This window comes from Leptinotarsa decemlineata, unplaced genomic scaffold (assembly GCF_025532065.1).
Source record: "Leptinotarsa decemlineata unplaced genomic scaffold, Ldec_3_MD MMD2_tig00026340_RagTag_RagTag, whole genome shotgun sequence".
Taxonomy (NCBI): Eukaryota; Metazoa; Arthropoda; class Insecta; order Coleoptera; family Chrysomelidae; genus Leptinotarsa; species Leptinotarsa decemlineata.
The window spans coordinates 13,556,902-13,580,760 of record NW_027412694.1 but is presented as its reverse complement, the minus strand read 5'-3'; the positions used below and the strand labels follow the sequence as shown (position 1 = coordinate 13,580,760).

Below are 23,859 nucleotides of genomic sequence, written 5' to 3'. Positions count from 1 at the left end.
AAGAGTTGGTAGACATCAAATACATCTGTGATTTCAGTTTCTGGAATATCAATGTGATTTCACAAACACTCTCGATAAAAAGTAATGGAAGAGCTGTGAAATATTTGATGTTGCTCAACAATCGTTTGGCTCACATTCATCAGATCTCACTAGCAGCAATGTCTCAGTCTTAATTGAAGGGGCAAGTGAAAGAAGGAGTTATGTTACAAAAATGACTTTATGAGATATATCGGCTTTAGTAAAACTAAAGAAGATAGTTTATAATTGATTTGTGTAATAGTAAAGACTACACTGTGCTTCTTTTTTAGGATTTAAAGCTTCTTGCTATTATACCATTTTTTGATAAAAATCTCATTTCATACGTACATAACCCCTTTTTCCATTCCTGGCATGAAGGGACTGGGTGAATTAAAAAAATGTAGAAAGTGTAATAACAAAAATACACATAAAAAATGATAAAGTTGAAATGAATCATGAGATTTACTTGGCACGCCGTCTTTGTTGCTTTGAGGTGTCGATTTCTTCACCAATAATATTTTCATAGAACCCCCTATGTTCTTCTGAGATAAAAGGTAACTGCTCCCGAATATTCTGAATTTTTTGCTCAGAAATATTTCCTGTTTTGTTATGGATTCTGGTGAATTCAAATTCTGTAGGAGGCGAATTGTTTTTAGGCGGGTTATTTTTGGAAAGGGAAACTTTTTTAAAGGGCTTATACTCATCGTAGGATTCTTTGTAGAGGTAGCTGCCGAACTCCTCAATACGTATCCATTTTATACCACCCCTGAATGGAACTTTCTCATTCAACAGGTTTTTCTTCTTATTAACCAATCCCATTTTATTTGGTAAACTATCCACATCACGAAAATATTGCTCCATATCATTAACAACCGACTGTATTGTGCATGCAGATTTAATTATTCGTCTGTACTGGTCAGGGGTGACTATAGTACTATGTCTTCTGAGAACTTTCTCAATCCGGCCAAAATCTCTGTAGGAGTCTAGATAAGTGTGGCCCACTTCGGGAAATTTATGATCGATAACTTCAAATATACCTTTCAATAATAGCAACTGATGTAAGCAAATCATGTGGAAATTCTTGTTTTTCTCCAGAGCAGGAGTCCGACCACACTGTCAGTTTTCTTCTTGTTTTCACATTCTCGCAAGTCTGCGCAAAATTCCATAAGCTGCTTACAAGATCCGCACTACCCCTACTGGGTACATCTTCGGTCCAGGTTTGCATTATCGATTGGTGGCCTTCAGTGGTGATGCAGTGGATGCCCAAATTATAAAACCAGATTTGTCATAAGTAGAAAGCCTTTGAAGTGGTGATTTTGGGAAAAGGCATTGTCTGCTGCAGATTGGCCGTTATGTAGCATTCATTTTCGTCTTTCAATGCCCTTTCACGGTCCTTGGACATCATTTCAAAACCCAATTTCACATTATCTCTGTGTTCTTCAGTTGATTGTGCAGAGTCGCATTTTCTGCATGTATCACTTTTTGGACTGCTGAACGACAAATTAAACTTAGTGAAGAAAATTCGTGAGTATATTGATTTTTTTATAAAAAAAATTTCTGGCATGTTCTGTTCCTTAGTCTTCTATACATGAGTGACATGTTCATATTTGTGGCCAGATATCTTTTATGTGGATTACTGTTACGGAAATAATGTGATTGTTCTGTGGGAAATTTATTAATGTGCGAGATAATGGCTTGCTCTACAGGCTCATTATTTTGTGTGGTCTGTTCATATGTCGACCCCTTTTATCTGAGGATGGAGCTAATTGTCCAGTTTTTAGTTTACTCTTGATAATGTCGACTTTTTTACGGCTGATTTGATGTAATGCACAGAAGGACTTTTTACAAACATAAATTTGCTGATTATCCAAAACCAGTGAGTACTTATATAAATGAGACTTATGCTTTACAGCATTTTTACGTTCATGAGCAACTGCCTTAGGAGTAATACATCTAAATAATAAGGCATTTTTTGAGTTTACATCAAGATTATAAAAATCATCTAGTATTGATTTCCGTTTGTCGGCGTTGAATTCGGTACTTCATTTCAGTATGTATTTTTCAGTGCCTTAACAGCCTGAGCAAATGGTTTTGGGAGCTACAATATTCATGTGTAGAGTTTCGCCTCATGTGTTTTCCACGAATCTGGGTTTTTGGTTTGTATCCTTGAATTTTTTGGTTTTATAGGAACTGTTTTGATTCTTTTTGTACCTCTAGTAGTTACACCTTGTTCACTGTTCCGGTATTTCCTTACCATCAATAACAGAAGCAGGATTCATTGTCATATTCATATCATCTTCCGCTTCTGATTCCGTCCGTGTATCTGATAGAAACCATTTCTTCTATATACCTTCTCAGTTTTGAATTCAAAATTAATTTCATAACATAAAACAAAAACCTTACTGCACATTTTAAAACAGCTTCCTCTTGCATCTTGTTGATTTCTATGACCACTGCGAGACCACTTTCATAGCACCTGGGTTTATTTTCGACTTCTTGGCCAAATCCACTTTCAAAATGGGGACCAAATTCTAATTTGTACTTTTTCGGCCTATCATGGACGTAATTGATTGGCTAAACACATTCAGATTGATGTGTAATTTTATAAAACTACTTTGTAGATTTTATCACGTGAGATTAATTTGGTTATCACTCCTAATATACAGGGTGTTTTCTGACTGCGATTCGAAACTTCAGAGGGTGATTCGTTAAGTCGTTAAAAAAAAGTTGCTCCGTTTCTGAGGTACAGCGCTTTGAAGCGCTGTATCTCATAAATATCCTTACAGCCATTTGGTTGAAATTTGCCACAGTTATTTGAAGTAATAAGGCGCTTATTTAGACCGTGATAGATTGAAATTATTGGGTCCAGTGACGTCTCAGTGGGACCACAGCCAACAATATTGAGAAAAAAACAATGCCACTGACTTTTTCATAATTTTTCATTTTTTTAGATCAAGCACAACTATTTTGTTGCTTGTGTTCTCCTCATATCAAGCTTCGTTTTCGAAAAAAAAAATTCTAAAAACTATCCCTGGACAAAATAAAATAAGTAAGTAAGTAAATAATAAGCGATTTTGATCTCTAAGTAAACGAGCAGAATGTCAATGATAAAATACACGACTGCAATCGATTTGTTATTATTTGTCTGACACGTTCGGAAATACCTGGAGTATCCTTTATGGCATTGCAATTGTCGATTATTCAATTCCTCAAGTCATTCACATCTAGTACAGGAGTTTTATGAACAAGAGCCTTCAGATGCCACATAAATAGAAATATAGAGGATTCATATCAGGACTGCGAGCTGGACAATTTTGAGGTCCTGCACGTCCAATCCAGCGATTAGGGTAGGTGATGTCGAGATGTTGACCAGCAAAACAATAAAATGAGCTGGAGCCCCGTCGTGCATAAACCATACGCTGCCTCTCACAAGTATCGACACTTCCTCTATCAAAATGAGTAAATGATCTATCACAAAAACTGTGTAGGAATCACCTGTTACCCATCATTCCTAGCCAAATGTTCAGCGAAAGTTGTTAGTGAAAGTGACTTTCTCTAATAATATGAGGATTTTCGTCGGCCCAAAAATGGCCATTCTGAAAGTTCATGATAGCATCTAGTGAAAAATTTGCTTCATCCGTAAATGAAATGTTTGGAAAAAATGATTATTGCGAAACATTATTCTTGGATGACAAACCCGAGGCAGTGAAGCTTGGACTCGCTGTATGTATTATGGGTATAGGAGGTTTCCTTTCAGAACTTAACATACGGTTTTTGGGCTGATTTCCAGCTGCAGTGTAATCTTCTTGGTACTATTTGAAGGATCTTCTTCCATTGCATCGAGTATAGCTTCTTCTAGTTCAGGCATTGTTACAGTTACCGGTCTTCCACCACCTGCATTTCTATTAAAACTCCCAGTTTCACATAACCTTGCATGTAGCATTTTGATAGTTTTGACACATGGTATTACTCTGTTAAATATCTGTTCTGGTAAATTAGACGAAGCTTTAGTAGCATAGACCATTGAGGAGAGGTTAACAATTTTCGGGTGAATTGTTCGACCAACTATACTACCGAGATTATCACGTCAACTATGTGGCGCACTTTAGCTACCGTGTGTGGCATGAGTGTTTGCTGGCCACACTGCGATGATATGGCTTGTCGTATCATTTTTGTGTATGACTTTCCAGTTTCCTGAAAGAACGTTCTCCACAGTGGCCGTCGAAGAATATCTCTCGAATACTTTCACCATCAACGCTGGTGTTCCCCAGAGATCCATGTTGTCTTCAGCTCTCTTTTTATTGTATATCTATGACTCATTGGAAAAAAACAGAAATCCCGTATATTGCTTTGCTGAAGACAGCACACTTGTCATCTCGTCATTCTATTTGGATTCCATGACATTGGCTGTGGATGCACTCCTTACCGGCAGCAGGAGGTTGCATATCTCAATGAAGATCTAGAGGCGATTTCGAATTGGGGTGAAATTAACCAGGTTCCATTCAAAGACACAAAAACCCAGGCATCGGCTTTATCTTTTTGGATGGAACCGATGCCTGATTTTTTGTGTCTTTGAATATATAATAATGTTAGGACAGACAATTCCGCTTTCTGCTTCGATAGGTTTGTTGGGGGTTACAATGGACAACAATATGTCTGGGCACAATCATGTCGCTGAAATTGTAAAGGCAGTTTCTCAAAAGATTGAAACACCTAATCAAAAAACTGTACAAACCTCACCAACTCTTGATGCCTTATAAAGCTCAGATCATTTGACCTTTTTTGGAATATTGTTCACACTCGACCAAATAAACCCACCTTCTTAACTAAGCCGATTAGTTTGAATGGTGAGTGGTATTTTAGATGGTAAGAGTACGGCTCTGCCGTACTCTTACCATCTGTCTTCCTACAGTCCGAGTCTACGCATATGATGATTAAAATGACAATGAGCTGTGAGAAGGCCTGTTAGACATCGTAGTTGATCCCTACTGTAGTCCAACAACTGTCTGGTATCAAGCTTCGAAGGATGAATAAACGTCTTGGAGTGAGCCAGTCCTGGAAGATTCTGCCAGAAGCTTCTGCCATGTCATCCAGGTGTTCAATGTTCGTTTCGGAAAGCCTAAAACGATGCCAATGACAGGTTCTGGTCCGATGAAGCTGCTTGCAGCATCCTCCTTTGAAGGGGAGTCAGCAGCCTTATTGTGTTCCAGGTCAGTATGACCAGAAATCCAGACCAGAGACAATCTTGTATGTAGATCCACCCCTGACCATACCCTGAAGCTGCTGGATTTCATGCAGAAAAGAGTCATCGAAGAAAGGTTCGAGATCTGTCTTTCTTTCATAGATACTTTCACGGGAGTCAAGTGACTTGCCATATTTGATTCCACCAAGAGCGGTACATATCAGAAATACGTGACGGAATGTGGCTGCTCATCGTTTTGAAGTTTAAACTTCACTGCACATTTGGAGAACTGCGTTTATGTGAAATAAACGTCCTTATAATGTTTTTCCACATGAATTTAATATCCAGCGATTCAAATCCAATGTGAATCACTACACACACAAGCACCGCTCTGGAAGCACCTCGGGGATTTTCCTGTAGTACTTGTGTTTTGTCCTTGAAATAAAAACACTCTGAACTCCACGTTTTTGAGAACTACCTTGTTTAGAGGATGGCATTGCTCCAAAATGAATATAGCCATTTGAAACCAACCTAAATTTCCAATTTTGCACAGGCAACGTCTCTAGGATTTTTCCAGTACTTAACCGATGTTTTTGGTGAACTTGAAAAAGGTTGAATTACAATTATGCCAAGTGTCACAGAATGACACTAGATCCAACATCAAATATGCTATAAGAAAAATATATTTTGGGTTTTTTTAACTTTTTGGTTTCTAATATTTGTTGTGATTTTTTCACTTCTTGCTCGTTTTCCCTTCGTGATTCCTGAATTTTATCATATAACTTCTGGTGGAAAATAATTACTGTTTGCGATACTAATAAACGAACCCTACCCAAGTCACATATCAAAGGAAAGAAATAATTCAGCAAAATAATACTCATACTTTACTCTTTTGTTCAACGTATGTATGTATTAGAAATTATGGATAATAATGGATCAGTATATTCGAGACTTTGAAGTAAATTCAGTTAAAACTTTCACCATAAATAACGCATGCGAGTGTAAAAATATATTGAAAGTAAACAATGAAAATAACAGTTTCACAATATTACATACCAACATTAGAAGAAGCATTGATAAAAACCTCGATGAGTTCAAAATAATTTTACAAAATGTAAACACTGAATTTGACTGTCTTGTATTAACAGAAACAAGGAAAATCTTAAACACAAATTTATACAATATACCGGGTTACAATCCAATTTACAATGAAGGTAATTATAATCAAAATGTCGGAGCAATATTTTATATAAAAAACAATTATGTATTCGATTTTGATATAACTAAAATAGAGCACATACAATTTTTAAAAACATTTATTAAATTTGGAAAAAAATCTATATTCGTGACAGTATGCTGTAGATCAATATCTTCCGACATAGGTGATTTCATTCGTAATCTTCAGAAATACTTAGAAAATAATCAAACCGAAACAGAAAGTTACTATATATTCATCGGCGATATGAATATAAATCTTCTCAAAGAAGATGAAAATAAATTTGAATATTAGAATACTCTAAATGAATATAGATATATTTCCACTTTCAATGAGCCAACAAGAGTAAACTCATGTCTCAAACATATTTTTATTAAATCAAAATTAAATATAACAGATACGATTATACCCCTCATAGTGAAAACAAATATAACAGACCACTCAACGACAATAATACAAATTGTTACAAAAAGCACACATAACAATGAATCTAACAACAAATATATTTCATACATAAATTATGAGAAATTATTCAAAAAGTTAGAAGACACAAATTGGGAAAACGTATACCTGATCCTAGATCCAAATATAGCACTGAATAACTTCATCACTACAATTTTGAGCATTTTAAATAGTTGTACCAATCTGAAAAAGAGATTTAGAAAAAATACCAAAATTTCACCATGGTTAACAAACTCTTTACTGAAAATGATTAACGAGAAAAATTGTTTATTCAAAACTAGTCTCAAATACCCTGACAGCATTAAAAAACCATTACAAAAATTTGAGAAACAAAGTCAACAATTTGATAAAAACCACCAAGCAAAATTATTATAAGAACAAAATAGAATACAAAAAACAAAATACCAAACAACTATGGAATATTGTGAAAGAAATCACCGGCACTTAACCTAAATCAACTACAATTGGACCAATAAAAAATGATCAGGGAGTACTCCTAACAAAGAACAGAGACATAGCCAATGAATTCAACTATAATTTCGTAGATATTGGAAAGAAATTGGCAAATAAAATAGTCAAAAATAATAACCTCGTTTTTCATCCAAATATTTTACCAAACTCTTTTGTCTTAAGCCTAACTGATAAAAATGAAGTAAACGCTTCAATCTGCGACCTTAAAAACAAAAAATGCGGTAGGAAAAGACGAAATTAAAGCAGAACTGCTAAAATCAATATCACATTATATACTAAATCGTTAAGTTTTTATTATTAATAAATGTATATTACTTGGTTTGTGGCCCGACACATTCAAAACTGCAGTAGTGACTCCTATCCATAAAAAAGGAGATAAAACTGAAACCACAAATTATAGACCAATCTTGCTCATCACCCATCTATCAAATATTTTCGAAAAATTGCTAAAAGAATAAAGAAAAGAATGAACTCATTTATAACCAAATACGAATTGATTTCATATAGACAATTTGGCTTCAAAGAAAAAACCTCAACCGAAGACGCGATTTTTGAACTGACAGAATTGATACATAAATCCTTGGAGATAGGAAAACCTTCTTTATGTCTATTTATAGACGCTTTTTGAAAGCTATCTTTGAAATAGAATGCAGTTGTGCGAATTGCAGATACAATCAGCAATCAAAATAAATAGAATGTGGAGTCCCACAAGGTACGGTACTGGGTCCACTGCTTTTCAATTTATATCTAAATGAATTATTCAATTTGGACAGCGTTGGGAAAATATTTGGATACGCAGACGATACTGCGATATTCTATGAGGCAGACACTTGGCTTGATTTGAAAAATAACGTAGAAACACATTTCCACTTGCTCAAAAAATGGTTTGACCGAAGGCTCCTGACAGTGAATCTGGAAAAACTAATTTCCTTCCTTTTAGCTGCAATGAATCCAATGATTGTCCATTTGAAACTCTTGATGTCGGCGAACAAGGAAAAACAATAAAAATAGATTCCCTGAGAGAAATCAAATACTTGGGCGTCTACATAGATAGAAACTTAAGGTGGGACTCTCATATAAAATATACAATGAAAAAACTGAAAACAATGCTGCACAACTTCCGTTCCTTGAAAAATTACTTACCTCACAAAGAACTTAATCAATTATAGTAGAGTAGAGAGCCATTTGAGATATGGTATAACAGCATGGGGATCAGCTCTGCGTGTACACCTCAATCCGTTAGAGGTATTACAAAGGAGATTCATGAAGTTGATCATGTCTAGAAATTCACGTTTCTCGTCAGATTTCTCAACTATAACATCAAATTCACAAAATTCAATAAAATGTTTTGTAGTTTCTACTCCATGAAGGCCATACATATTTTTATACAAATATTTATGTACTTACATATTCTTTATAACTTCTTGCGAAACAAGAGCTCTGCTCTTATCGCCAAACCACTTTGTTCACATATTTTGTTTTAATTGTACTCTAATCTGTATACGTTGTGAATAAAGTTATTATTATTATTATTTTCTCTTCGGAATAATTACTGGATTTTATTAAATTGAGAAATATAAAGGAATTTGAATTATTCAACCGGAGCCAGGAAGTTGTTTTGCGCTGAATATAAAAGTCAACTTCGAAAACTATAAACAAACACTGAATCATTGTTTAATTATAGTATTTTACACAGTGTCCAGAATTTGCTTGTTATGTAGATATATAACAGGCATCTTAGAAAACTCGGCACATCTTTCAAGGATAGAGATTTTTCATTGATATCATCGCGAGTTTTAATTTGATTATATGCATTTAGAAGGACATAAAGTTTCACGAGAGTTGAGGCAAGGCAAGGGTATTGCAAATGTAACGGCGGTAAATCTAAATCGGGCATCAAAAGGGAATATTATCAAATACCTACAATTGATGAAATCCTAGTACAGTCAGTATTGTCCAACTCACTGTCAGACTCGCTGACGGTTATTATTCTTCCGTTATACTCTTCCATTTGAACAACTGGCACTGCTACTGTTTCCTTTTCATACCCGTTCATGCTCTTCGAAGAAGGAATATCGATCATTCTTCCTACTTTAACCATTCAATGGGGCTCACCAAACATGTCTGTTTTTATGGTGTACTGACCTTTGTTTTGGATATGATGGATCTCCAGCAGCTGAGAGGTAATGTGCATCATCTCTATTAGTTAGATCTTCTCAATGTCGATTGTGACGATGCTGTGACCTGTATCAAGGTGGTTTCAGTTTGTTGCGAAGTGAGAGTTTGTGTTCACCTATTTGTTTGGTCGATATATTCTCCGCTGCAATCTTCACATGCGATTTTATATATGCCTTGTTTTTTAGGTTGACTTCGTCTTTTTGGTTGTTCAAGGTTTTCATAAGTTTGAATGTTGTCTATATGTCGTGACTTTTCAGAATAATCCCTATTTTATCTATTACTCTTTTGACTCAGAGCAGCATAACTTAAGTTTCTTTCGTGTTGGTGTTATCATTGTTTTCTGTCTTTAATTTCTTGTTCCTTCTTATCTTCGCGTCAAGATTTTTATATAACGTTTTTGGCTACCGCCATCCAACACAAATGGATAGTGATGTGACACTACGTTCATGTATCTGTTAATATTTGTTTTGTTGGTTTCCTGTAGGCTGTGAATTACTTCGCTAGATTTTTTTCTAACAAGTAAGAACAAAAAAAGTCACTCATTTTTTTACATCTCCAACGTGAACTGAATTTTCTAGAGGATTGAGTTCAGGTACGTCATGAAACGGTCAAGTTCTTCATGTTTTTGAGACCAAATGATGAAAATGTCGTGGACATATCTCAGTAATAATTTGGATTATTTTCGAAGCGTTGTACACAGTATTGATTTCAAAATAGCCCATGAATAGTTTGCAGATGACAGATGACAATGCAGAATCCATTGGATTACCTTTCGTTTGTCTATAGAGTTTTTTGTTGAAGTTGAAATATATGTTTTCCAAGAAGTGGTCTGAGAGTGCAATAACGTAAGCTAGTAGAACTTCGTTCAATACTTTTTGGTTCAGAGTTTCATTCATTGGTACATTGTGGTACAAGGATATCATATACTTGTGATGCACTGTTTCGAACCTTCGGTGTAGTAATGAATATTACTGGGTTTTTTCCAACACCAATCTGTTATTTCAACACCTCGACACGTGTTTCAATCACCAAGTGATCATCTTCAGAAGGAAGATCGAACTGTTTGATCTTTCTCTTAGAAATGATCACATGGTGATCGAAATACATGTCGAGGTGTTGAAATAACAGTTTGGTGTTGGGAAAAAACTCCAGTAATATACAAGGATATTATCTTCAGATTGGCACAATATAGGTATCGTTCGTGTCCAATTTGACGTTATTTATGAAACTGATGAAATGCTCTGAGTTCTTCACATATGGTTGCAAATGTTGTGTAAGTGATTCTATTGTGCTGGTCAAATACCTTTCAAGTGGCTGTAATAGAAAATCAATTGTGCTGAAGGTGTGTTTCATTTGTGGATTTTTAGTAATCCATATAACTTGGGGCATTGGCTCTAGGTATGATTTGTTTCTAGGCTTTGTCGTTTGTTGGTGACTCTTTTTTCTGTTTTGATAGGTTGTAGAATCTCGATTTCTTTGTTTATATGCTTCACCGTTGAGTATGTCTTTCATTTTTCTGTTGTTTCCTTTCGTGTCTAGAACGATGGTAACGGCGCCTTCGTCTGTCTGTAGTATAAGATATCAATGTTCTCCCAAAGTTTTTCTCTGGTTAGATTGGGTTGTGATGGTCTACTGGTTTCGATGGTTTCAAATACATCGGATATATCTTGTCGAAGTTTTTCACCTTCTTTTTTTCGCAGGTGATCGTCAACAGCTGTTTCTGCACTACAGATTTTTTCTTCGATTGGCAGCTTTTTGATGGCTATAGTGAAATTGAAGCCCTTTGATTGAACTTGGTTTGTTAGGTGATGGGAGATATTGTGACATCTGATTTGATTTGCTGTTTTTGTGTATGTTTTTTAGAGAGATCATCAAACTTTTTCAAATGTTCTTCTGTTGTTGTTTCGGCATCTGTTTCTACTCTCCAGTTGGCTAATCGTTCAACCAGGTCTCAAAGAGTAGAGTGTATTTTATATTTCAGTATTATACGTGACAGACCTTTCTTTCAATTATCTCATTTTTTCTTCAGAAAGAATTGGCTCGCTTTATAGAAAATTACATCGGTGCTGCTTGTGTTTGTGTGATATGATAATCTTGTGCATGTTTGTTGTAGATCCATATCATGATATCTCTTCAAAAATGTTACACTGCATAGTGACATTGACTTCTTCGTTTTCAGTTCCTTGTATCTTCTAGTGTTCTTCCATGTTTCCTTTCCGTAGAGCTGTGATATACTAAGGCGTTGTCTCTCACGGATGGTATCATATGCTAAAGTGGTATCCCGAGTGTATATCCGCCCGTTCGTCATTGATATAACCAATACGTTTCGGCAAAATTGCACTCGCCATATTCATGTAATCTGCTTCTTGGTAGCTGAAGTTGAAACTGTCTTCTTTGTCGATGCTTGTCCATTTATACGCTGCCGTAGGCTGTAATTGTGGCGAAATTCTTGTAATGATGGAAATATCGCTAACGACACATGCAAGAATTGAACATTACCAGAAAAACTGGATGAATTATATAAAACTAGACAAATTGTCAGAAATTTCCAAACCATTTCCATATTCAAGTCAAGTGTCTTCTCAGAAATGATTTATATAGAAATCAGCTGATCAACGGAAAAACAGATTTCAAACAGATTTTCAAACAGATTGATTCTTATTTTGGTTTTTTCGAAGAACAGTAGTTTTAGCAATTTTACTTCTCACGTTTGTATTTTTTGAATAACTGGCGACAAAGAAATTATAGGCAACTTTACATTAGGTTATGTTGTACATTAGGTTATGTTATGAATTTTTCATAGTGAATCTTAATTTTTCTCAAATAAAATACTGTCTTTGTTACTTGCTAATGATGAAGCTTTCCATATGCTAGAGAATTTCAAAAATAAATCGACATGATGGTTTTTGAATTTATTCATTACAAACAAACAAATTTAGTCTCTTCATAATATTAGTTCAGCTAATGTTTGCTTTTTGTGCTTTATACTCACTCATTACGTTCTTCCGGTAAATGGGTTTCGACTTGCTGTATAAATAAATGAGACAACTTTATTTCAATATTAGAGGTTTGTCAATAACTACCAAACTATTGAATGTGTGAAAAAGAATTGTCACGTCGGTATAAACTACCGAATTTAAGAATATAAAAGATGGTGTACATTAAAGATTTATCATATTTATTATAAAACCTTGCCCTGTTGTTTGTTTGTTTGGATCAAATTTAGCAATCTAAGTGAGACCCTCTTTCTGTTGACAGATTGATCCGATATTTGGTACATACAATACAGTTCAGTTAATTCTGTATCATTGAAAATCCAACATGACCGCAGCTACAAAATGGCGAATCACATATTTTTTCACAACTACCTCAATATGGGTATCAAATAACAGGACTTGATTAGTACAATAGTAGTAAACTTTGAACAAGATCCAAAATCAAGATGGCCGTAGCCACAAAATGGTTGATCACATAACGTTCCACAACTACCTCAATATGGTTATCAAATGACAGGGCTTGATTGGTAGAATAGTAATACACTTTGAATTAGATACAAATTCAAGATGGCCGTAGCTACAAAATGATGAATTAGATATCGTTCCAAAACTATCTCGATATGATTATCAAATGATAATGTATGACTAGTAGAATAGTAGTATACTTTGAATAATTCTTATTAGTCAATGGGCTATGCTTGAAGACTGGCAATAAACAAATCTAAAGCAAATGGAACTTCAAACGTTCAAGCCAGTCTCTATATACCTACACAGTAGGTTTAATGGACTGACGCCTATCAGAAAACAACTACTCCCCTGGCTAATACCACGAAGGGCGTTGGATTATATCAGACAGGCGTCAGTGCAGGAATCTTCACAGAAAATGTCCTGCATATGCAATTGGCAATACAACTGAAAGAGTCGACCTTCAATTATGGAACGGGCACACTTGCAGACCGGTTTCGGGCTTATTAGCCACTCATCAGTGCAAGATAGTGACCATCATCGACCTAAAGTCAATGTTATTCCACAATTGAAAATCGGAATTTCAATTGTGGAATAACATTGACTTTAGGTCGATGATGGTCACTATCTTGCACTGATGAGTGGCTAATAAGCCCGAAACCGGTCTGCAAGTGTGCCCGTTCCATAATTGAAGGTCGACTCTTTCAGTTGTATTGCCAATTGCATATGCAGGACATTTTCTGTGAAGATTCCTGCACTGACGCCTGTCTGATATAATCCAACGCCCTTCGTGGTATTAGCCAGGGGAGTAGTTGTTTTCTGATAGGTGTCAGTCCATTAAACCTACTGTGTAGGTATATAGAGACTGGCTTGAACGTTTGAAGTTCCATTTGCTTTAGATTTGTTTATTGCCAGTCTTCAAGCATAGCCCATTGACTAATAAGAATGTTTTTATTCCTTATTTAGAGGAATCGGGCAAATTACGGATGTGCAGTTGGTTAGTTCCTCGTCCACTAGATGAAGTGACATTTTTGATGTTCGCTCCAACTTCGGAAGAGGAATGAAATACTCTGAAAGAATTCCGATTTTCAATTGTGGAATAACATTGACTTTAGGTCGATGATGGTCACTATCTTGCACTGATGAGTGGCTAATAAGCCCGAAACCGGTCTGCAAGTGTGCCCGTTCCATAATTGAAGGTCGACTCTTTCAGTTGTATTGCCAATTGCATATGTAGGACATTTTCTGTGAAGATTCCTGCACTGACGCCTGTCTGATATAATCCAACGCCCTTCGTGGTATTAGCCAGGGGAGTAGTTGTTTTCTGATAGGCGTCAGTCCATTAAACCTACTGTGTAGGTATATAGAGACTGGCTTGAACGTTTGAAGTTCCATTTGCTTTAGATTTGTTTATTGCCAGTCTTCAAGCATAGCCCATTGACTAATAAGAATGTTTTTATTCCTTATTTAGAGGAATCGGGCAAATTACGGATGTGCAGTTGGTTAGTTCCTCGTCCACTAGATGGAGTGACATTTTTGATGTTCGCTCCAACTTCGGAAGAGGAATGAAATACTCTGAAAGAATTCCGATTTTCAATTGTGGAATAACATTGACTTTAGGTCGATGATGGTCACTATCTTGCACTGATGAGTGGCTAATAAGCCCGAAACCGGTCTTCAAGTGTGCCCGTTCCATAATTGAAGGTCGACTCTTTCAGTTGTATTGCCAATTGCATATGCAGGACATTTTCTGTGAAGATTCCTGCACTGACGCCTGTCTGATATAATCCAACGCCCTTCGTGGTATTAGCCAGGGGAGTAGTTGTTTTCTGATAGGCGTCAGTCCATTAAACCTACTGTGTAGGTATATAGAGACTGGCTTGAACGTTTGAAGTTCCATTTGCTTTAGATTTACTTTGAATAAGATTCAAATTCAAGATGGCCGTAACTACAAAATGGTAGAAAAAATATCGTTCCACAACTACACCAATATGGTTATCAAATGACAGGGCTTGATTAGTAGAATAATAGTAAAGTTTGAGTAGGATGCAAATTCAAGATAGCCGTATCAACAAAATGGTGGATTACATATCGTTCCTCAGCTACCTCAACATGTTTATCAAATGACAAGGCTTGAATGGTAGAATAGTAGTAGATTTTGAAAAAGATGCAATCTCAAGATGGTGGATTACTTTTTTTCCATAACAACCTCAATATGGGCATCAAATAACAAGGCTTGACTAGTACTATAGTAGTACACTATGAAGAAGTTGCGAATCAAATACAAGCCTGAAACTTCCACCCAAGTCAAAATTTTGTATCTTGTCAAATAATTTTTCAGTTTTCAGTACATTATCAACATCGGTGTTATCTTTTTTTTTTTCGATGAAACCTTTCAACATAAATTTTTTTTTACTAGTTTTTTTTTTAATAAACGTTGTTTTCCAATTGCTTCGAGTGACCAGAAGTTAAATTTGTACATTCTATTTTCGGGTATGTATAGTTTTTTTTTACTGTTTGATTCAATAGATTCATAATTCGTCACTCATTATGAAGTTGAATGAAACGAATGTTTTCATACAAGTTTTATAATTTCCTGAATACACTGTCAATCTAACAATCATGGAACTTTCATATCACTAAACAGTGCCAGTGAATCGTTAATCAACCTAATTATTCATTCCGCCGCTGTAAACAGTAAATTGTTTTGTGTGATACAGATTTTAGTCCGTTGGTTCAATAAAATAAACCAGAACGCGTGACTGGATGTCATGAAGATACGAGCAGACATTTCTGAAAATCTAGATTCCCCAGAACGGAATTAATAACTTTGACTTATCCATGTCAACCTAAAACTTTCGACAAAATTTTAGTTCTATCCACATTATATGATTCTCTATGATAATGATAATAGTAATAATAACACCGTTAGTATCTACTCATAGTTTACAAATACGAAAACGTGCATGTGAAACAAAATTGATCGACGTTTTTTCTTTTTCAATAATACATACAATGAATCTGTTTAAAATATGTTTTTCCGATAATCAGCTATCGCCCCCATACGAACGACAACTCTCAGAAGTTGAGAAACTTGTGCGAGCTAAGGACTAACGATGTCTTACCTTTTAACGTGTGATTCCTAACACGGTTGAAGATATCGAATATCGAAAAGTGGGTATGGTGGCGTTAAAGATATTATTTTCTAAAAAATGATTTGAATATGTTGGACTTGTTTCCCATTTACATACCTCATATGATGTTCCTGGGTTCAATTTTTGAATTATCTGCCAGTTTGACCAACATAAAGTTCAGGACACTGTTCAATTTGTATACTCTTGATTTCTTGAATTTGGATGTTTTGTCTTCATTATTTTCAAATAACTTTCCCAACGTAGTATTTGTTTTATATGCAATTTCAATATTTGTTTTCTCAAAAATGAAGTCACTTTTTCTGTCGTTTAAGGAAACGAGATATTAAAATTGCATATGGAACGAGCAATATACGTTGATAAAGTTAGGTGAAAATAATAAATACAAAACATTCGAATTCGAGATATCAGGAGTATATGAGTTGAAGTTGAACAGAGTTTTCGTTGCATGAATATATAGTGCTTTTCTTTAATGTCCCCCTCCCTTTTATTTCTTGAACGGGTCAACTCAAAAAATGTTAATTTGTGATAATGAAATTAAGGCATGAATAATTTATTTGGAAGTGAAATTGACACATGAAACTTTCAAGATAGTGATTGGGCGCCATCTGATATTTCACGCCGAACATTTTCAGTAACGTCAATATCTCTACAAATACTCATTGTTCACTGTCGTATATCCAATATTGAAGCAAGTTCAGTTTCGTACACCTTTTGCTTCAAATAGCCCCATAAAAAAAGGTGTCAAATCTGGCGAGCGGGCTGGCTATTTTGTAGGACCTCGACGGCCAATCCAAAGACCGGGAAAAGTAGTATCCAAATAGTTTCTCACTTGCCTGAAGTAATGTGGTGGTGCTCTATCTTGTTGGAATAGAATATCCATCTCGAATTCATTACGATTCGCTTCCATGATTTCAGTGATGAGAGGGTCAATAGGAGTTCTCAGCGTATTCCCCTGTTAAATTTTGATCAACAAATAGAGGTTCTACAATATGGTTTTCCAATATTCCTGCCCAAACGTTAATTTTTCTTGGATATTGGGTATGTATTTCCTGGAAAACGTGAGGGTTGGTGGCACTCCAATAACGGCAGTTTTGTCTGTGAACATTGCCGTTTAGAAAAAAATGTACATTCTTCACTTAAACCAATATTATGGTGATAGATAAATTGCAATTATTATGATTCATGATTTCGCAGAATTCTGTAATTCGATCAGGGTCACCTTCAGAGTTGATTGGTGTACCATTTTAATTTTGTAGGGATGATACCTATTCCTTTTCAAAAGTCTACACACAGTAGAAGGAGACACCTCACAAACCTTCGCGACGGAACACTAATTATTCGCACTTGCTGTTCTTCCGAGATGGACGGATCACCTGGGGGCTTTTTGTTATGTAAACTACCGGTAGTTGTGAATTTGAATACAAGTTCCCTCAAATATTTTCTACAGATAGGATGATTCGCAAAACATTTATTGGATATTATTCGCACTGTAAATAAAAATCCCTTATTTTTTTTTCTGAAATAGACGAGGATTGACCATTTTAGACATTGTTTCTACTAGTAAAACCGAAAACTAAGTGAGAATATTCTAACTGAACAATGATGTTCATTGTCATACTGACATTTTTGTCGTTTTTATGAACAAAAAATTACTTGACAAACCTTATCGGGTTGTTGGAATTGCCATATGGCAATTCCCGTTTATATCAACCACGCAGAACAATCGTTCTGATGGTTTGAGGGATTCCGCCACTTGAAATGGTACTTGAAATGGGATCTTTTCTCATTCCCCCGTAGTCTGAAAGACTCCACGCATGTTTCACATACCATAGTAGTCCCCCTATACTTGCCACGTATGTCTATAAGAAATACAAAGTATCAAGATAAATTTTGCCTATAATTTTCAAATGTGTCTTCAACACAGATTTACAGAAATAGTTGGGATCTTTTTTTTATAGATATTTCTTGAAGACAATGAAGAAAAATGGGAGCGTCTCGGGACTCCAGACAGAAGTTGAAATTGTTCAACTTGAGAAAAGCTTAGGTTATCATTTGAATGTTACTTATGTCAATATGATAATGTAGGGAATGGTTATTTATCAATGAAATCTTTTTTTGATTATTTTGTGTATGTACATATATTATAGCTATCCTAAGCCAATTATTACTTTTGTAGGATTGAATAATGAGGCTGATAATGTACATACACAAAATAAATATCATCATTTTCACACAATAAAAGAATATTACGTACTCGCTGGTTGGATTTTTATAGTACTGTCAACGGTACATGTCTAACGCACACTAAACACTGATCATCTGTCCGAGGAGAGAGGAGGAGCTTGCCTTCCGCTGACATATGCGTGAGAGAAAGTGAAGCCAGACAAACTGGCGACGTTACGCGTTATATAACGAAGCGGTTCATCCTCCCATAACAAGTTATCACTTAAAAAATTTGAATTTGTGAAAGAATCACTCCGTTTCATGGCAATAAGTTGTAACTAGAAGGTACACATATATGGTCAATAGTTGTATCTCAAAAATTAGAGATGTTGGAAAAGAGGGAGGGTAGTTTTGAAGTTAGCGACCAGCCATGGAATTCCACGTAACACAAAAACGATTGAATTTTGATCCTTATTCATTGCGACAAAATGTTCTCAACATCAAATTATTCGTGTGACAACAAACCACACAATGTAGACAAGTATTTCCCTGCAGTGCATACAGTGTGACCCATTTTTAATGGAAACACCCCCTAAAATTTGAAGTTGTAAACCGATTTTAATAATTTTTATTTGAAATGTCAAGTACTAAAAGTTCTACCTTGGGAAAGAATTTGAGATGTTTATTGAAGTTTCAGGGCATACTAAGATATTTTTTCTTAGTCGAAAATCGGGATTTTTTATTAGCGATTTTTTTATTGAAAAAAATCACTACGCCACTGGATTCAGAGTGCCTCTAAACAGGAGTGACCAAAATTTCATGAAAAAATATTTCTTATTAACAAAGTTGTGACAACTCAAAAATTCGAAAACTCAGATATAGCCATGAAAATATTTTTTTATGATTTCAACAATAAAGTGCCGCCAGATGAAAAAAAAACAAATAGCGTAAATATTTTTAATGAAAATAAGGAAATTACATTCAAGTTTTCACGCAAATTAACTGAAACTAAGACCTAATTATTTCAATTTAAATCTTAGTTGCCATGGAAATGATATTACAGTTTGACACTTGTGAAAGATTTAAGTGTACTCTTGTCAACAATATTCACCTCACAGTTCTTCGAATTATTTTGTGTCATGGCTGCAAGATTGAGCGTAAGAGAAAAAAATGAAATCGTACGCCTTTCGGGAGATGACGTTAGAAGTGCTAGAGAGGTTTGTAGAGTATTTAATGAGGAACATCCAGATCGTCCTCGTATTAGCTGCGGTACGGTAAATAAAATAAATAAAATATTCAATGGAACTGGTGCACTATCAAAAATGGAAATAATCCTAATGCCAGTATAAGGAATGCCACTTTAGATTTGAATATTCCACGAGAAACTATTCGGAAATGTCTCAAGGCGAAGAATATCAAACTTTTCAAGCCAAAATTTTTACACACACTTCAAGAAGGCGACGAAGCAAGACGCCTGGAATATTGTTTATGGGCCCAAGGGGAATATTTAAACAATAGAAATTTCCTAAAAAATATTTCATATACCGACCAAGCCACTTTCACTACAAATGGAGTAGTGTCACCACAGAATTGTCGCTATTGGGCAGCGGATAATCCTAACTGGGTAATAAACTGTTAAAGCCAGTATTCCCAAAAAATCAACGTCTGGTGTGGGACTTTGAACGAACGAATTATTGGTCCTTTCTTTTTTGAGGAAAACATTAATGCGCAGATGTTTCTAGAATTTTCAAACACAGAGTTTTGGGATGCTATTCACGAGCTGCCAATCAAAGAACGATCAAATTCAATTGTCCAGTTAGATGGGTGTTCAGTTCATTATACCAGAGCTGTGAGGCAATGGCTTAACAAACATTTTCCAAACCGATGGATAGGCCGTGGTAGTCCGTTTATAGAGTGGCCACCCAGATCTCCAGACCTCACAGTTTTGGACTTTTTTCTCTGGGGACTTCTCACACGAAAGGTTTACAAAAACCGCTCAAAAGGTAGAAGTGAACTTTGTGCAAGAATTCGACTGGTATGTGCAGATATTAGCCCTCAAGAACTGAGGAACGTAATCAGAAACATTCGTAAGCGCTACGACACATGTATCGAAATACGTGGTGGAGTAGTAGAGGCTACTAGAATATCAGTTATAATTAATTGTTGCACTGAATCGAAACATTTCAATAATTAGTTATCAGTTACGTTTATTAAAATTTTTTGCTTCATTGTTAGTTGAATTGTTGAATATAATTCCGTTATTTTCATTGAAAATATTTACGCTATTCGTTTTTTTTTTCATCTGGCGGCAATTTATTGTTGAAATCATAAAAAAATTATATATTGTGACTGTTAGCTGTGTGAGTTTTCGAATTTTTGAGTAGTCATTATATTGTTAATAATGAATATTTTTCAATGAAATTTTGGTCACACCTATTTAGAGGTACTCTGAATCCAGTGGCGTAGTGATTTCTCCAATAAAAAAATCGCTAATAAAAAATCCCGATTTTCGAAGAAAAAATATCGGAGTATGCCCTGAAACTTTAATAAACATTTCAAATTTTGTCCCAAGGTAGATCTTTTAGTACTTGATATTAAAAAAAAAATATTAAAATCGATTCCCAATTTCAAATTTTAGGGGGGTGTTTCCATTAAAAATGGGTCACACTGTATGCTTCTTGCTATAGTTTGCTATAGCTAAACACTATATTTTTCATTTCCAAAGTCACTAAAAAATACTTTATAGGCTTAAAATGTGTAGTTCCCTATTCAATTGTTATTGATTGAATCTGTTATATCCAGTTATTATCCGCCCTGCATCTGCTCGCATGAATTGCTCCAATTAACTTTTGTATATCTTTGGCATTGATTCGATTGTGATAATTAGGTCAACGAGTGAGTAGAGCATTGTACACAGGTAACAATCGAAAAACTCTCGGGATTGAAACCACTCTTACCAATATTTATAGAAAAGGGGTACTTTGTGTTCAAAATGATTTATTGGCCCTTCAAGAAGTTGCTTTATAATACATTAGGTTTTTCATTTGAATATTTCGAAATGTATTTAAAAAAACCGATCATTTTCAAAATTAATATACGGAATGTTTGAAGGTGGTTGACAATCTTTCGTGGTGTATTTCATAAGTTCGGACTTCCATTGTCTAATATAATATAAATTAATTTGAAATCCCTGAAAAAAATTAAAGAGATTAACCGAAAAATAACAATTTCATCAAACAAAAAACTGAAATTACAAAGAAATAAAATACAAGCAACAACCAAAAATAAAATAAAAAATAAAAAGCTAATACAAGCTAAAAATTAAAAAAATATTATCAACAAGAAATAAAACTAGGACATAAGAAGACTATGGTCAAGTTCACCAAAGAAGAAACTCACTTCAGCTTCTTGTGCAGAGGTAGAGATAACAACTTCATACCCAAAGGTTTTTGCTGAAATCGGCAACCCCAGGAGAGAGAGAGAGGGAGCCAAACACATATTGGAACGCGCCAGCCGAGCACTGATAAGGTTTCAAATCAATTACCACCGTTGGAAGAGGTCATCTCTGATGCAGGATGCCACAGAACGATTTGAAGAAATGAAAAGAGAGACCTTAGAAGTGAATCATGGACCAATCTTTGCCAAGATTTAAAGCACGTGCTTGAAGGTCCAACAAGACATAGAGAATACCCACAACAGGAAGTGGGGAAAGTTGGTGAGGAAACAATGCCCAAATGCAGGATGAAAACAGGACAAATATGAAGCCACCAACGTCATCAACATGAGTTCCCGCCCGCTCACGGACATAGAGGAATCCTTGATGAGGAAAGGTCTTGAATTCGCCATTGCACCAACAGCTGTACCCACTTTGGCAATAATAAATGCAGTGGAATCCACCAGTTTCCTTATCAATCAGATCGAGGCAGAATAATTCAGATGGAAAATCAGAGAACACCTAGATCGAGAACCACTTCCAACATCCAACATCAGCAATGAAGAGCCCTGAACGGGTTACGTAGAGACAACATCATCAATATCCTACCTGCAGATAAGAGGAATGCTACTCTTGTGATGGATACTGATCTCTACGAACAGATGGTCGAAGAGCTGCTTGAAAAAGATACACGAAGATTGTACTGCATCAATTGAAAGGAAGTTGCACCAGACTTTCGGAAAAAGAGAGAGCATCGCTAACACCGCACCACAGTAAGCCCCCTCACTTGTATGGACTACCCAAAATCCACAAAAAGGATGTTCCGCTCAGATCGATCATTAGCTCTAGAGATTAAACCACTCAGAACTTGTCCAGATTTTCACTATCAATAATTAAACCACTGCAAGGTAAAACATCATCTTTTGTGAAAAATTCAAGGATTTTGTTGAACTACTTGGGGAAATCGAAATCAAAGAGCAGGATCAACTGATCAGTTTCGACGTGGAAAGCCTCTACACCTATCGAAGAAGCACTTCGAATCATACAGAGAAAGCTATCCGAAGATGGGGACCTGAAAGATAGAATAAACTTACCGATACAAGTGATCACGGAACTACTAGGATACTGTGTACGAAACTACTACTTCCAACTGAAGGACGAATTCTTTACGCAAGATGAAGAATGCAGAACTAGACACTTTCCAGAAGCACATCAACAACGTAAGTCCTTCCATCACTGTCACAATGGTGAAGGAAGTCCACAACGAATTGTCTTTCTTAGACATATTGGTGAAGAGGACCGACACTGACATCTGTATATCGAAAACCCAGTCTCACAGGACAGTATCAGAACCATAAATCCAACCACCATCAATCAAGTGGGCTCAAGCTGAAATCATCGACAAGGAGGAACACTAATTTAGGAAAAAAATCAAAATAAGCCGTTTATATGTTGTCCAACAACGCAAGCTAGAGTGGAGATCCGTAACATATGGAATATTCAAGAATCCTTTCTTATTATACTTCTACAATATAAAACGACCCTACATGCGAAATCACAGTCTTCGAAAATATACCGGTATGGAGAAACAGTAATGAAAAGGTAACTTAATTTTATGAACGCTCTTTTTTACCAGCTGACACCCCAGTTGGAATATTCACAAATTCCTACTTATTGCATATCTAGAACTCAAAATTTCAGTCTCCGTAAGTATAGTGGTACGGAGAAACAGTGATGAAAAGGTAATTTTCACATGTAAACGCTCTCCGTTTACCCACAGCTCATTGTTGAAATAAAACATTCACGTGATTTTTATAAATCACATTTCTTTAATGTCTCCCGCCTTTTATTTTTTGAACGGGTCAACTCAAAAAATTGAAAATTTGTATAATGAATTTAATGCATAAATACTTTATTTTGAAGTGAAAGTGACAGATGAAACTTTCAAGATGGCGATTGGGCGCCATCTGGAAAAAATTAAATGGAAAGGGGAGTCTGTGACTTAACTTCACAACCCTAGAATATGACGTCAATATCTTCACTTGCTACAAAATGTGAAAACATTCAATAATTTCCTGATGACAAACACATTAATATCGATATTTCTAGAAATTTCCATT

The 23,859-nt window shown here is 35.5% G+C and overlaps 2 protein-coding genes across 10 annotated transcripts in view; one reads left to right on the top strand and one right to left on the bottom strand.

The window, feature by feature from the left end:
- The window catches only part of LOC111504205 (potassium voltage-gated channel seizure), a 741,437-nt gene that overhangs the window by 129,972 nt on the left and 587,606 nt on the right, over positions 1 to 23,859 (top strand). The window lies entirely within an intron of this gene.
- On the bottom strand, positions 439 to 9,432 carry LOC141485843 (uncharacterized). The gene is given in 4 exon segments (XM_074183391.1): positions 439 to 1,104; positions 1,106 to 1,257; positions 1,727 to 2,020; positions 9,315 to 9,432. Coding segments are annotated over 4 exon segments (1,188 nt in total). The 3' UTR covers positions 439 to 480.